At 50.9% G+C, this 17,020-nt stretch overlaps 1 protein-coding gene across 1 annotated transcript; it reads left to right on the top strand.

Annotated features, from left to right (window-relative positions):
- Window positions 1-3,511: 3,511 nt before the first annotated feature.
- On the top strand, window positions 3,512-15,251 carry LOC144946154 (epiphycan-like). The gene is given in 8 exon segments (XM_078874929.1): window positions 3,512-3,615; window positions 3,618-3,688; window positions 6,773-6,998; window positions 8,139-8,274; window positions 8,610-8,768; window positions 10,472-10,674; window positions 11,973-12,068; window positions 14,480-15,251. Coding segments are annotated over 8 exon segments (1,116 nt in total). The 5' UTR covers window positions 3,512-3,558; the 3' UTR covers window positions 14,648-15,251.
- Window positions 15,252-17,020: the final 1,769 nt, after the last annotated feature.

Here is a 17,020-nt window from a genome sequence, read left to right as displayed (position 1 = left end):
CAAGAAAGTCATTAATCAGGCGGCTGCGTGACCGAGCCATCACCATTGAGAACCTGAGTTGGAATCCGGGGTTCGGCTGCCTGTGATTAGACCAGGATCCCAAGTGTCGTGAGTTCATAGTCTCAGCCTGGTCTCCATTGAGTTGCATAGACCCACAGAGAGACCCACACATTTGTATAGACTCACAGAGTGACCCACACACTTGTATAGACTCACAGAGAGACCCACACGCTTGCATAGACTCACAGGGAGACCCACACCCTTGCATAGACTCACAGAGAGTCCCACACACTTGCATAGACTCACAGAGAGACCCACACACTTGCATAGACTCACAGAGAGACCCACACACTTGCATAGACTCACAGAGAGTCCCACACACTTGCATAGACTCACAGAGAGACCCACACACTTGTATAGACTCACAGAGAGACCCACACACTTTCATAGACTCACAGAGAGTCCCACACACTTGTATAGACTCACAGAGAGACCCACACGCTTGCATAGGCTCACAGGGAGACCCACACACTTGCATAGACTCACAGGGAGACCCACACACTTGCATAGACTCACAGAGAGACCCACACACTTGCATAGACTCACAGGGAGACCCACACACTTGCATAGACTCACAGAGAGACCCACACACTTGCATAGACTCACAGAGAGACCCACAAACTTGCATAGACTCACAGGGAGACCCACACACTTGCATAGACTCACAGAGAGTCCCACACACTTGTATAGACTCACAGGGAGACCCACACACTTGCATAGACTCACAGAGAGACCCACACGCTTGCATAGGCTCACAGGGAGACCCACACACTTGCATAGACTCACAGGGAGACCCACACACTTGCATAGACTCACAGAGAGACCCACACACTTGCATAGACTCACAGGGAGACCCACACACTTGCATAGACTCACAGAGAGACCCACACACTTGCATAGACTCACAGAGAGACCCACACACTTGCATAGACTCACAGAGAGACCCACAAACTTGCATAGACTCACAGGGAGACCCACACACTTGCATAGACTCACAGAGAGTCCCACACACTTGCATAGACTCACAGAGAGACCCACACACTTGTATAGACTCACAGGGAGACCCACACACTTGTATAGACTCACAGAGAGACCCACACACTTGTATAGACTCACAGAGAGACCCACACGCTTGCATAGACTCACAGGGAGACCCACACCCTTGCATAGACTCACAGAGAGTCCCACACACTTGCATAGACTCACAGAGAGACCCACACACTTGCATAGACTCACAGAGAGACCCACACACTTGCATAGACTCACAGGGAGACCCACACACTTGCATAGCCTCACAGAGAGACCCACACACTTGCATAGACTCACAGAGAGACCCACAAACTTGCATAGACTCACAGGGAGACCCACACACTTGCATAGACTCACAGAGAGTCCCACACACTTGTATAGACTCACAGAGTGACCCACACACTTGTATAGACTCACAGGGAGACCCACACACTTGTATAGACTCACAGAGAGACCCACACACTTGTATAGACTCACAGAGAGTCCCACACACTTGCATAGACTCACAGAGTGACCCACACACTTGCATAGACTCACAGAGAGACCCACACACTTGCATAGACTCACAGAGAGACCCACACACTTGCATAGACTGAGTTGTGATCAAACTGCGTTCTCAAGTGTCGTGAATTTATGGCCTCAGCCCGATCACAACTCCACACACGCAAAAACCACCACAATAAATTTGGCTAAATTCCAATTCTAATCTTTAAAAAAATATATTAGTTTTATTGTCATGCCATAACCATTACTGTACTCACCGATGGCAGAGCAGCTGGGAAAGCGTGGCCCACAAATGTGTGGACCAGATGTCACCTACATTTATCTCAGAAGTAGTTAACTGACATCCCCTTCCATGGGCCATCCTCTAGCTAACACGGAAGGATCTTTGTGTGATGGGGCATTATGCAAATAACACAATAAAAATAAAATCTTGGAAAACACAAGCATAAGATAACACGAATCTTATAAAACATAAATATAACCAAACATTGAAAATCAATGACAATGGATAAGGCATTCATTGTCGAAGTGCAAACTGGAAACGTCAGTGATTTATAACGTTTGAATACACCTGTATTTACGTGTTTGTTATGCACTTATTAGCCCAGTAAATATGCAACGTTGAGCCAACATTTGCATGTGATATATTTGTGCCAGAAAGGCGCGCCACGTATTAAAAAAAATGTTTTACTTGACTTGGTAGGAACCATTGGCCCAACGTTGGGCCAACGTACCATTTATATTGGCAGTTGATACCTTGGGCACCCTTGCAAGCAAGAAGGGCCATCTCCAGGGCTTTTTTTTTTATAAGTTAAATGTTTTCACAAATAAATATGATACAACCTACAACAATAAACCCTAGACATCCAATTGATCAGATTCCATTCAACCTAAGCTCTCTAAACCACAGCATAATGGTTTTGGCACTTTCGAGGTTGTGTGTAGGTGGGAAGGGAGGGAGGTAGAAACTTCCACAGATTTCTGTCAATGGGTTTTCCTGATGCCGGGGGATTTCCACAGGGGTCCGTCCAATAACGGGGACCGGCGCCAGGGCGAGGGGGGGTAGAGACAGGGTTGAACCCCCAGTCTGCCCTAATGATTCTGATTTCCCCAACCGTTATCCCCCAGTCTTCTCTGCCAGTTCTGATCCTCCATTCTGATTCCTGATATGCCCATGCTTGATTCCCCACCCCTCCAATTTGAACCCCCCATCCCTAAACCCCCAGTATTGATACCCGAGTTTGATCAGTTATTCCGATCCCCAAAGTCTTAATTCCCCATTCCCGATTCCCCAGTCGTGATGCTCACGTCTGAACTTCCAGTAAGATCCCTCATTTGTGATGCCCCGTAGTGGCGAGATGTCAACTACCTCGCCTGGTATGCAGGAGCCCGTGGGTTCGATCCCGACCCCGACGCCTGCTGCGTATTTGGAGTTTGCATGTCTCCGGGTACTCCGTCCCCCCACCCCCCCTGTGTTTAGAGTATTTGGCTGCTATAAATTTCCACGTGATAAGCCATTTCATTGTCCTATCATTTGTGGCCAGGTCGCTTCTGAAAAAAGAGTTATATAGGTCAATGGGCCTTACCTGGTATAATAAAAAGAGTTTACAGTTTAAAACCACCAGCATGATCACGGGTTCCTGACCCCCCACTAAAGCCATCAGGACCTCCTCCACAGATTCTGGATCCCATCTATCGAGCCTGTACCCAAATCCCCCTTTCCGGACCCCATGCCCGCACCTTATCTGTTTGCGCGCACAGCACCCTCCATCACCCCGATCTCAGGGGTCATAGGGGGCAGTAGAAATCCGCGGCGGCACCTACGTAAGTTACCGCCCCTATATCTAAGATAACGGGAGCCAAGTCAGCCAACCCCGTTGGGGGGGGGGGGGGGACTTCCGCGGATGTCTGCAGGGAGCGCGGGGATGGAGTAGGGGGGGGGTCTCAATGGCTCCATTGTTGTAAATGCCCCCAGCCTCTCGCATTACCTCTCGTCCCCTTCGTCTCTCCCGCATCTCTGCTCCATCTCTGCTCCATCTCTGCCGACCAGCAGCGACTCCTCCAGATCGACTCTCCGTCGACTTCGAAGTTACAGGTTCGATACGCGACACACACTCTCTCATTGGCACACACTACTGATCTTCCCTGGATCCGTTACCAGCATGTGAGTTAGGGAAAGTGCTGTTAGCGAGTACCTATTAAGGCGCACGAAACCACACCGACCGCCTTTGTCTCCCCAGTGCTGAAGTTGACACAATGCTGAGTCAACTGGTTTGGATATCACGTCAATGATGTTAGCCGTGGCTGGGAATCGAACCTTGCTTATTTCAGGGCGTCGTGCCCTACTGACTTGTGATAGACACACAGACACACACAGATACACAGAATACGCACATTTGCATTGAAAACACACAAAGACGCAAAAATACGCATAGACTCAAAAATGCAGACACAAACCCACATTCCTATTCTGTACACCGCACACACTGACACATCTAAACAGCACATGTGACAAAGACACGCACACACAAACTACGGCGGCGTGAGCGCCTGTTAAGCAGACAGAAATGTATAGATATTATTAAAATAGCTCCATTGTTCATTCGGTAAAGTCACGTAGAAAGAAATGTAATTAAATTATAGAATACGACGTTTCGATTGCAACACAAGGAACCGTCATCAGGTACAAATGAATGAGATTATATTATATTTCCAAGTTTACTATGTTTCTTTTTCACATCAATTTGTACCTGATGATGGTTGCTTGTGTTGCAATCGAAACGTCGTATTCTATTATTTAGTTGATTTCGACGTGACTTTACCGACAGACCCACAGAGTAACTCCTGCAGTCACGAAAGCTTCGAATCTAATTGTAGCTCCATTGTGTTCAAATGGCTCACAGGGCTATACCAAATAAATGAAATGAAATGTTAGTGGCGGGGCTCGCGTTAGACTTTGGGGTTATGGATAATTACGGCTAAAGTTACGGGTTAAAATGTGTTAAAGGTAAGGATGTGGCCTGTATGCATGTTGAACTTCTTTTGCACCGTACGTAGCCAACCGTGCACATCGGAGGTGCACAGGAAGGACAACAAACTGTGTTAGGAGTAGGGCTGATGCTAGAGATAGTGGTAGGGCACGTGTTCGACTACCTCTGAGTGTGGATATGGCTCGTGTTAAGGCACGTGTTAGAGTACATAGGAGTGAGGATATGGCTCGTGTTCGTCGTAGGGCACATGGTACGAGTGGTGTGGTTGTGGCTAGTGTAGGCGTGGTACGAGTGGTGAGGTTGTGGCTAGTGTAGGGGTGGTACGAGTGCTGTGGTTGTGGCTAGTTGTAGGGGTGGTACGAGTGGTATGGTTGTGGCTAGTGTAGGGGTGGTACGAGTGGTGTGGTTGTGGCTAGTTGTAGGGGTGGTGCGAGTGGTGTGGTTGTGGCTAGTGTAGGGGTGGTACGAGTTGTGTGGTTGTGGCTAGTGTAGGGGTGGTACGAGTGGTATAGTTGTGGCTAGTGTAGGGGTGGTACGAGTGGTGTGGTTGTGGCTAGTGTAGGGGTGGTACGAATGGTGTGGTTGTGGCTAGTGTAGGGGTGGTACGAGTGGTGTGGTTGTGGCTAGTGTAGGGGTGGTACGAATGGTGTGGTTGTGGCTAGTGTAGGGGTGGTACGAGTGGTGTGGTTGTGGCTAGTGTAGGGGTGGTACGAGTGGTGTGGTTGTGACTAGTGTAGGGGTGGTACGAGTGGTGTGGTTGTGGCTAGTGTAGGGGTGGTACGAGTGCTGTGGTTGTGGCTAGTGTAGGGGTGGTACGAGTGGTGTGGTTGTGGCTAGTGTAGGGGTGGTACGAGTGGTATGGTTGTGGCTAGTGTAGGGGTGGTACAAGTGGTATAGTTGTGGCAAGTGTAGGGGTGGTACGAGTGGTGTGGTTGTGGCTAGTGTAGGGGTGGTACGAGTGGTGTGGTTGTGGCTAGTGTAGGGGTGGTGTGGTTGTGGCTAGTGTAGGGGTGGTACGAGTGGCAGGTCACATGGCTCGCGTTAGTGGTAGGGTTATGGGGTTATGGATGGTCCATGGCCAATATGAGTGGCCAGGCTTGTGGCATTGTTTGGGCGTTGATGTGCTCCAGAGTTCACTGCACGCTCAGCGGTTGACCCCGCAGACAACAAAACACACACAGAGACAAAGCAAACAAACCCAAACCAACATCAAACACAAGTGGCGCGGGTTTGTGTTTGCAATGGACAAACACTGGTGGGAGGCCCCGTGTCCTTTAATGTTACTGTCTCCCCAGTCCTTGTGTCCTCTGTCCCCTCCCGTCTCCTCCTTATGTCCCCATGGCCTGATGCCTCAGTGTCTCCCTGTGTCTCCCTGTGTCCCCATGTCTTCTTTAAAAAATGCCAGGCGTGGTGTGGTTGCTGGTGCTACTAGTAATCCAATGTCTCGCAATGACTCTCAGTGTCTCCTCGTGTCTCCTACGTCTCCCTGTGTCCCCATGTCGTCATCAAAAAGGCCAGGCGTGGTCGTTGCTGGCCCGCCCAAACTGGACATCTGTGAAAAAAAGCTTCATAGCTCATTGGATTCCTCCAGTCTAAATAAAGATTCTGATTCTGTTGTTGCTGCTGGTGAATTGTTCTACCCGTTTCTCCCTCGTCTTCCCTTATCTCTGTGCAGGCCCGGACTGGCCATTGGGCAGTCCGGGCAAATGCCCTTTCGCCTGGTGCATTCCGAGGGCCGGTGGGCCGGTCTGTGTGGGGACATTTCAAATGTGATCAGAATAAAAAAAATATTAATTGAAAATGTTTTGTTTATGTAAATATTTTATTATCTCAAATATATATTGCTTATTTACGCTCTCAGTTGGCACTAAGTCCCATCCCGCAGCCCCAAATATTCTTTCTCACCGGCTCATTTGTTTTTTTGGACCAGCCCAAATGGGCCAATGAAATTCGAAGGCAATTTGGGCCAGTGTGTTTACAAATGCCTGGGCTGATGTTTAGTCGCAGTCCGTCACTGTCTCTGTGCCTCTCTGTCTGTCCCCAGGGCGCGCCTCCGTTCAGGATGCCCGCCCTGGTGGTGTCGCCGCTGGTGCTGCTGGTTAAACACTTTCTCGCCGTGCCTCCCTTGACTCCCCTTGTCTCTGCGTCTCCCCGTCTGTCCCCTTGCCTCCGCGTGCGTCTCCGTTCAGGATGCGTCTCCTGATCTTGTCGGCGCTGGTGCTGCTGGCCGTGGTGCCGATCCTCGCCGCGCCCCCCAAGGAGAAGAAGGCCCGCAAGAAGCCGCGCCCCACGGAGCCGCCGCCGCCGCCGCCGGAGCCCGAATACGTTGTGGAGGCCCCACAGGACCCCGTGCCCGACCTCAGCAACTACGACGACCTCCTGAATTACGACACCGAACTGCTGGCGGAGCCCAAGGTTAGGGGTCTGGGGCAGGGGAGGGGGGCACAATATGGAGAGCGGGTAGAGTTTGACCCCTGATCGAAACTCTGACCCAATCATTGACCTTAATATTGATCCTCACAGAAATATAAATAGTGTTGCTCTCAAGACAACGTCTGCGACTCAGTCGGACTCACTATACAATGACATGAACAGGAGCCCTCTAACCCCGCTCGCAAGTCTCACCCAGAGACGGAACCTAACCCTGATCCCAATAAATGAACGCAGCTTTGACCCAGATGCTAAGGGTAACCCTAACCCTGATCCTAACTCTGACCGTAACCCTGATCCCAACTCTGACCCTGAGACTAATCCCAACTCTGACCCAGAGACTTATCCCAACTCTGGCCATGACCCTCTGACCATCATTCCAAAACACTAACACTAATACTCAACCTAGATCCTAACCCTCACCATAATGGATGAAGAATGGCATCAGCCCTAAATATGAAATTGACCCTGGCCCTGATTCCTAATGTAATGCGGGCGTAAACGGCCTTGCGGATATGACGTCACGGGGGGGGAGGAGTTAGGTCACGTGAGAGAGAGGGGTGAGGTCTTAAGGGAGAGATACCGGAAGAGACGGGAGAGTGTTGGGGACAGAGAGAGAGAGAGGCCACGCAGGGCGGAGGTTGGAGAGTGGCGAGATCGCCACACACACAGTAAGACTCGGCACCGTCGGCCAGCGGTGACTGAGCACGGAGGAACGGGGAGCAGCGGTGGAGCTGCAGTGAGAGCAGCCGGAGGGCTGCACCAGGGATCTGCAGCGAAGCTGCAGGAGCGCGAAAGGCTACGGGAGCGAAGGCAGCTGTGGAGCTGCCAAGCGGGGGAGGCTCTGAGCGAGGGCCGTGTGGGACAAGTGTAAAGAACCCAAATAAAGGACAACGGAGACAGACCCAGTGATCGAGTCCTTTATTACACTAACACTAACCCTGCACTCTAACAGGCTAACAAAAACACCTGACCCTGATCCAAAAACCGACCCTAACCTGACCTATAATAACAACACTCTGACCTTGACCTGGCTGTTAACTGTGCTGTGAGAGCCCAAGGTGAAAGCATCAGGGCACTTGTCAATCGGCCCTAACCCGGACTCTAACTTCTCCCCTGCTGTAGGAGGAGGCCGGGTTGCTCATCCCGAAGACGGAGGCACAGCCCAAGGCACCCGTGACCGAGAAGCCAAAGACCGCACCGCCCCCCGCTGCGGGTGGAGCAGGGGGACCAGGGCTGTTTGGCCAGGAGGCACCAATAGGTAATTGTGAATCTCTGGTGTGGTGGTGTTGGTGAAGGTGGTAGTGGTTGCAGCGATGGTGGTGATGATGGTGTTTGTGAAAGCAGTGTGGATGACGGTGGTTTGCGGTGATGGTGGTTTTTACAGTGATGGTGGTTGTTACGGTGATGATGGTGGTTGCGGTGATGATGGTTGTTACGGTGATGGTGGTTGCGGAGATGGTGGTGTAAAAGACACAAATCCCTGAACACAAACACAGCGCTCCTTGAACTCTAAACCCTGACGCACTCAACTCCTGTCGCCACCACCCCCATGATCCCTCTCTCCGTGCAACCCGTGTGCCGCCCCCGTGCCAGGCCTCCCCACGTGCCTGCTCTGTGTGTGCCTGCGCGGCTCCGTCTACTGCGACGACAACGACCTGGACGCCATTCCGTCGCTCCCTCGCGACACCTCCTACTTCTACGCGCGATACAACCGCATCGGCACCGTGCGGCTCGCCGACTTCCAGGGCCTGAGTGAGAGGACCGGGCCCGAACACGATGGGGGGGACGGTGGTGGTGGTGGGGGGCGACAGCGTAGGGCACCAAAGCACAGGAGCACGCAGATATGGGGCAAAGACAAAGACCCCCAGTATAGCCTTAACAGACTGTTGGGGCAAGTGCTGTTAGCCGCTAGCACCTTTGAAGGCCGGCACGGCGCACGAGGAGATGGGTGGCCAGCGCCACGTCTGGCCGCCTTTGTCTCTCTAGTGGCGATGTTTACACATCGCACCATTTGATGCTGAGTCGACCTAGGGGAGGCCCAGGACCGGTTCAAATATTCACTACTTTTAATCGTCGTGAGCAGAAACAAAACTCAGGTTACTGGGTTTGTAGCGCAGTGCGCTAACCGCTACACTACCGCGTCCTCCACCACAAACACAACAACAACCGCCATCGCCTCTAAGTGGCGGTGATGTCAGGTACACGAGTTAAGATATCCTGGTGCCCAGACCAAAAAAAACAAAGATCCCCCTGTATAGCCTAAATAGACTGTTGGGGCAAGTGCTGGTAGCGAGCACCTGTGAGGACCAGAACGGCACACGAGGGGGTTGGTGGCCAGCCCCACGCCCGGCCGCCTTTGTCTCCCTAGTGGCGATGTTTACATACCCCACCAGGTACTCATTTGAGGCTGAGTAGACCCAGGGGAGGCCCAGGACCGGTTCAGGTAACTCACTGGTGTTGGCCGTGAGCGGGAATGGAACTCGTGTAGCCAGCTTCGTAGTGCAGCTCGCTGACCGCTACAATACCACTCCCCACAGACACACACACAAACAGACACACACACATAAACAGACACACACACATAAACAGACACACAAACAGACACACACATAAACAGACACACACACACAAACAGACACACACACAAACAGACACACACACACAAACAGACACACAGACATAAACAGACACACAAACAGACACAAACAGACACACACACATAAACAGACACACAAACAGATACACACACATAAACAGACACACACACATAAACAGACACACACACACAAACAGACACACAGACATAAACAGACACACAAACAGACACACAAACAGACACACACACATAAACAGACACACAAACAGGTACACACACATAAACAGACACACACAAACAGACACACACACACAAACAGACACACACACATAAACAGACCCACACACAAACAGACACACACACAAACAGACACACACACACAAACAGACACACACACACAAACAGACACACACACAAACAGACACACACACACAAACAGACACACACACATAAACAGACACAGAAACAGACACACACACATAAACAGACACACACACAAACAGACACACACACACAAACAGACACACACACATAAACAGACACACACACAAACAGACACACACACACAAATAGACACACACACACAAACAGACACACACACACATTAACAGACACACACACAAACAGACACACACACAAACAGACACACAGACAGACACACACACATAAACAGACACACACACAAACAGACACACACACACACACAAACAGACACACAAACAGACACACACACAAACAGACACACACACACACAGACACACAAACAGACACACCGACATGGCACCCTCAAACTCCTGACCCGTGATGACCGCCTCGATTCTCTTCTCCGTCCCCTCCGCCAACGCCGCCCCCCCCCCAGCCCGTCTCAAGCGCATCGACCTGTCCAACAACGAGGTGACCAGCGTGGAGGCCGGCGCGCTGGTGGGGCTGGTGGCGCTGGAGGAGCTGAACCTCGGCAGCAACCGCCTGACGGCAATCCCGGCGCTGCCCTCGTCCCTGCGTCAACTTGACCTGCAGCACAACCAGCTGGTCAACAGCGGCCTCCCCGTCGACGTCTTCAGGGTTGCGTCCCTCCCCCCCCCCGCCACCCACCGCCAACTCCTTCACAGACCCCCCCCCAGCTCCTGCACGGCTGCGTAACGCTCCCTCTAGCTCAGGGGTCGGCAACAAAAATAACAGAAATAACCATTTATTTGGTTTTTTCGGTAAAGTCACGTAGGTAGGAGCTACCACTCCGTTTATTAAACGGAGTGGTACCACTCCGTTTATTAAACGGAGTGGTAGCTCCTGCAATCTCTCATTTACTTGATACAGCTGTCGTGGCTGTGACGGTTCCACCTGAAGACGGAAGCTTGTGTTGCCTCCAAAACGTCGTGATTTTAATTTTATTTTACTTTTTTAATGTTTTACCTACGTGACTTTACCGAAAAAACCTAAGAATATGAATCCTTGCAGTCACGAAAGCTTTAAATCTAGAATTAACCATTTATTGTTCAAATTCGGTCAAAGAAAAACCTCAGTACTACTTTCAAGAGCCGCAGTGCATGTGGCCCTTAATGAATAACGTCACGAAGCAGTCCTTGAAGTGCCGCACGCAGTTCCGAAGCTTCAGGTTGCTGACCCCCTGCCCCTAGGTCGACTCAGCCTTGAATAACTACCCGGTGTGCTGTGTCGAGGTCAGCATTGCGAAGACGACGGCAGTCGGGCGCGGTGATGGCCACACCACCTTCCGCGTGCCGCGTGCGCGCTAACAGCACTTGCCTATCAGTCTGCAGTGCCTATACGGGGATTTTTGCCTTTTGTATATGTGCGTGTGGGCCTGTCTGCCTGGCACCAAGGACTGGCGTGAGTTGGCCGACCAGCCACATCACACCACGTGGCACGCACCCAAGCACCACAGCGGCTAATGGGGGTGACCCCTGATGGCCTCTCCCTCTGCTCTACGTTACTTTCCACGGTACCATTGGGATAATCAACATCAGCGTGTGCCAGCGGCCTCGAATGCACAGCAATCAATCCCAGTTTGAGCCAGACAAGTGCCTCCTAGCCTGGTACAAGCGATGTGGTGATGTCACTGCCACTCAGTGTCAATGGTGGTCGCGATTGTTTGCTGTTGTGCACATAATTCTTCCAGATTTTAAAAATGTCACTGCGGCACAATGGTGAGCGCACTGGGCTACAAGCCCTGTGACCGCACTCAAGGCTACCATCAGTGAGTCATGTCTCAACAGGTCCTGGGCCTTCACTCGATCGACTTGTTATGAAGCGAGTACCGGGTGTGGCGCTTCATCAGTTATCACTAACAGCACTTGCCCCATCAGCATGCGTAGGCTACATGGGGGATCTTTGCCTTTCTGCAGGATATGAATCTGCTCACCTACCTCTACCTTGGCAACAACCGCCTCGACCACATTCCCGTGCCATTCCCCATAAGTCTCCGCGTGCTGCACTTGCAGGTACATGGACACCTACACAGATATATGGGCACTTACACAGGTACATGGACACCTACACAGATATATGGACACCTACACAGGTACATGGGCACTTACACAGGTACATGGGCACTTACACAGGTACATGGACACTTACACAGGTACATGGGCACTTACACAGGTACATGGACACCTACACAGATATATGGACACCTACACAGGTACATGGACACCTACACAGATATATGGGCACTTACACAGGTACATGGACACTTACACAGGTACATGGGCACTTACACAGGTACATGGACACCTACACAGATATATGGACACCTACACAGGTACATGGACACCTACACAGATACATGGGCACTTACACAGGTACATGGACACTTACACAGGTACATGGGCACTTACACAGGTACATGGACACCTACACAGATACATGGGCACTTACACAGGTACATGGACACCTACACAGATATATGGACACCTACACAGGTACATGGGCACTTACACAGGTACATGGACACCTACACAGGTACATGGGCACTTACACAGGTACATGGACACCTACACAGATACATGGGCACTTACACAGGTACATGGACACCTACACAGATACATGGACACCTACACAGATACATGGGCACTTACACAGGTACATGGACACCTACACAGATACATGGACACCTACACAGATATATGGACACCTACACAGATACATGGGCACTTACACAGGTACATGGACACCTACACAGATACATGGACACCTACACAGATACATGGGCACTTACACAGGTACATTGACACCTACACAGATACATGGACACCTACACAGATACATGGACACCTACACAGGTACATGGACACCTACACAGATACATGGACACCTACACAGATACATGGGCACTTACACAGGTACATGGACACCTACACAGATACATGGACACCTACACAGATACATGGACACCTACACAGGTACATGGACACCTACACAGATACATGGGCACTTACACAGGTACATGGACACCTACACAGATACATGGACACCTACACAGGTACATGGACACCTACACAGGTACATGGACACCTACACAGGTACATGGGCACTTACACAGGTACATGGACACCTACACAGATACATGGGCACTTACACAGGTACATGGACACCTACACAGGTACATGGACACCTACACAGATACATGGACACCTACACAGGTACATGGACACCTACACAGGTACATGGGCACTTACACAGGTACATGGGCACTTACACAGGTACATTGACACCTACACAGATACATGGACACCTACACAGATACATGGACACCTACACAGGTACATGGACACCTACACAGATACATGGACACCTACACAGATACATGGGCACTTACACAGGTACATGGACACCTACACAGATACATGAACACCTACACAGATACATGGACACCTACACAGGTACATGGACACCTACACAGATACATGGGCACTTACACAGGTACATGGACACCTACACAGATACATGGACACCTACACAGGTACATGGACACCTACACAGGTACATGGACACCTACACAGGTACATGGGCACTTACACAGGTACATGGACACCTACACAGATACATGGGCACTTACACAGGTACATGGACACCTACACAGGTACATGGACACCTACACAGATACATGGACACCTACACAGATACATGGACACCTACACAGGTACATGGACACCTACACAGGTACATGGGCACTTACACAGGTACATGGACACCTACACAGATACATGGGCACTTACACAGATACATGGGCACTTACACAGGTACATGGACACCTACACAGGTACATGGACACCTACACAGGTACATGGACACCTACACAGATACATGGGCACTTACACAGATACATGGACACCTACACAGATACATGGACACCTACACAGATACATGGGCACTTACACAGGTACATGGACACCTACACAGATATATGGACACCTGCACAGGTACATGGACACCTACACAGATACATGGACACCTACACAGATACATGGGCACTTACACAGGTACATGGACACCTACACAGATACATGGGCACTTACACAGATACATGGACACCTACACAGATACATGGGCACTTACACAGGTACATGGACACCTACACAGATACATGGGCACTTACACAGATACATGGACACCTACACAGATACATGGGCACTTACACAGATACATGGACACCTACACAGGTACATGGATCCATGGGCATAACACGGGTACACATGGGCGAAAATACTCCGGTGCCCAAGCAAGGGGCACATATCCCACCTTGGGAAGTTCCTAGAGGCGATCCAGCACGCCTGACAGCCCGCCATTCTTTGTCGCCCCCCCCCTCCCCAACACAACCCGCCATTTCTACCGCCCCCCCCCCCCCCCACAGTACAACAACGTGCAGGAGATCCGAGACGACACGTTCTGCAGCACCAAGCACCCGATTATGCGTCGCGTCCTGGAGGACATCCGCCTGGACGGCAACCCGGTCAACCTGAGCCGCACGCCCAACGCCTACGTGTGCCTGCCTCGGCTGCCCACGGGCCGCACGTACTGACACCACCACCACCACTACGACAAGCACGACAACAAACATCAACAACGCAAGAACACAACAAACATCAACAGCACAACATCAACAACGCGCACGTGTATCTGCCGTGCCTGCCCACGGCCTCACACACTGACCAACACCACAACAAAAAGAACCACAACACGAGATGTTAACTGCCTCGCCAGGTATGCAGGAGGTCGTGGGCTCGATCCCGACCCTGTCGCCTGCTGTATATTTGGAGTTTGCATGTCTTTCCGCCCGTGGTCGCGTGGATTTTTCTCCGGGTCCTCCGGTTTTCCCCTCCACATTTAAAGTCGACGTGCATTTAGGGTATTTGGCTGCTATAAATTTCCACGTGATAAGCCCCTTTGTTGAGCTATCTTTTGTAGCCAGGTCGCATCTGAAAAAGAGCCATAGAGCTCAATGGGCTTGAACCTGGTAAAATAAAAATAAAAATTGTGATTTGAAAGTTTGTGTTGATTGTTCACATTTTGTTTGTTATTGCCTTTTTATATACTGTACACAGTATTCGTGTATTGTATTTAAAAATGCAATTTAGATAAAGTTACAATGCTGTAAATGCTCAAAATTAGTTTCAATAGAAAACGGATGTACCAGTGTGTTGTCCCACAACCCCTGAATTAGGCCGGTGTTGTGACGGCACATTATATCAGGGCCAAGGCTCGAGATCGCTTATTCAAGCGGTGCTCCATGCCGTGTTGCGGTTTCGACCCGTGTACAGCGGAGGAACATTTGGATCACTTTCCAAGTTCCTTCACATGCTCCATGCCGTGTTTTATGGTGCACCCCTGGCAGAGAACACAAACCTCCCCCATCGTCTGTCGCTGCTACTATACTACTTTGGCCACTCTTTCCATGAGCTTCACCCGTTGATTCCTCCACGCGCGTTGAGGACTCGGTCCATTAGACATTGGTTGAACAGACTCCACACGACTCTGTTCAATCACCACACTGCAGGTCACAACAACACTCACCCACTCACTACACTGCAGGTCACAACAACACAGCCACTCACCACACTGCAGGTCACAACAACACTCACCCACTCACTACACCGCAGGTCACAACAACACTCACCCACTCACCACACCGCAGGTCACAACAACACACCCACTCACCACACTGCAGGTCACAACAACACTCACCCACTCACCACACTGCAGGTCACAACAACACTCACCCACTCACCACACTGTAGGTCACAACAACACTCACCCACTCACCACACTGCAGGTCACAACAACACTCACCCACTCACCACACTGCAGGTCACAACAACACTCACCCACTCACCACACTGCAGGTCACAACAACACACTCACCCGCTCACCACACTGCAGGTCACAACAACACACTCACCCACCCACCACACTGCAGGTCTCAACAACACACTCACCCACTCATCACACTGCAGGTCACATCAACTCACTCACCCGCTCACCACACTGCAGGTCACAACAACACACTCACCCACTCACCACACTGCAGGTCACAACAACACACTCACCCGCTCACCACACTGCAGGTCACAACAACACACTCACCCACCCACCACACTGCAGGTCATATCAACACACTCTCCCACTCACCACACTGCAGCTCACAACAACACTCACTCACCACACTGCAGGTCACAACAACACTCACCCACTCACCACACTGCAAATCACAACAACACTCACCCACTCACCACACTGCAGATTACAACACACTCACCCACTCACCACACTGCAGATTACAACACACTCACCCACTCACCACACTGCAGGTCACAATAGCACTCACCCACTCACCACACTGCAGCTCACAACAACACACTCACCCACCCACCACACTGCAGGTCACAACAGCACTCACCCACTCACCACACTGCAGCTCACAACAACACACTCACCCACTCACCACACTGCAGGTCACAACAACACACTCACCCACTCACCACACTGCAGGTCACAACACACTCACCCACTCACCACACTGCAGGTCACAACACACTCACTCACTCACCACACTGCAGGTCACAACACACTCACTCACTCACCACACTGCAGGTCACAACACACTCACCCACTCACCACACTGCAGGTCACAACACACTCACCCACTCACCACACTGCAGGTCACAACACACTCACCCACTCACCACAGTGCAGGTCGTAACTTCCCTTCCTGCTTCTTTCCTCGCACTAATCCATTGTGGAATTCCCTCTGACATCATCATCATCATTGCCGTCGCCGCTATTCCCAAATTCTTACAATAACCTTGTCCAGTTCAAGGAACGGGTCACACTGTTTTCTTTAATAACTTTGGTAGTGCTGTTTATTACTGGGGGTTTGTTGTTGTTATTGATGTTT

The sequence above is a fragment of the Lampetra fluviatilis genome, chromosome 40, assembly GCF_964198595.1.
Source record: "Lampetra fluviatilis chromosome 40, kcLamFluv1.1, whole genome shotgun sequence".
Lineage (NCBI taxonomy): Eukaryota > Metazoa > Chordata > Hyperoartia > Petromyzontiformes > Petromyzontidae > Lampetra > Lampetra fluviatilis.
Note: the sequence above shows the minus strand (reverse complement) of the source record. Positions and strands in the feature narration are given on the sequence as shown.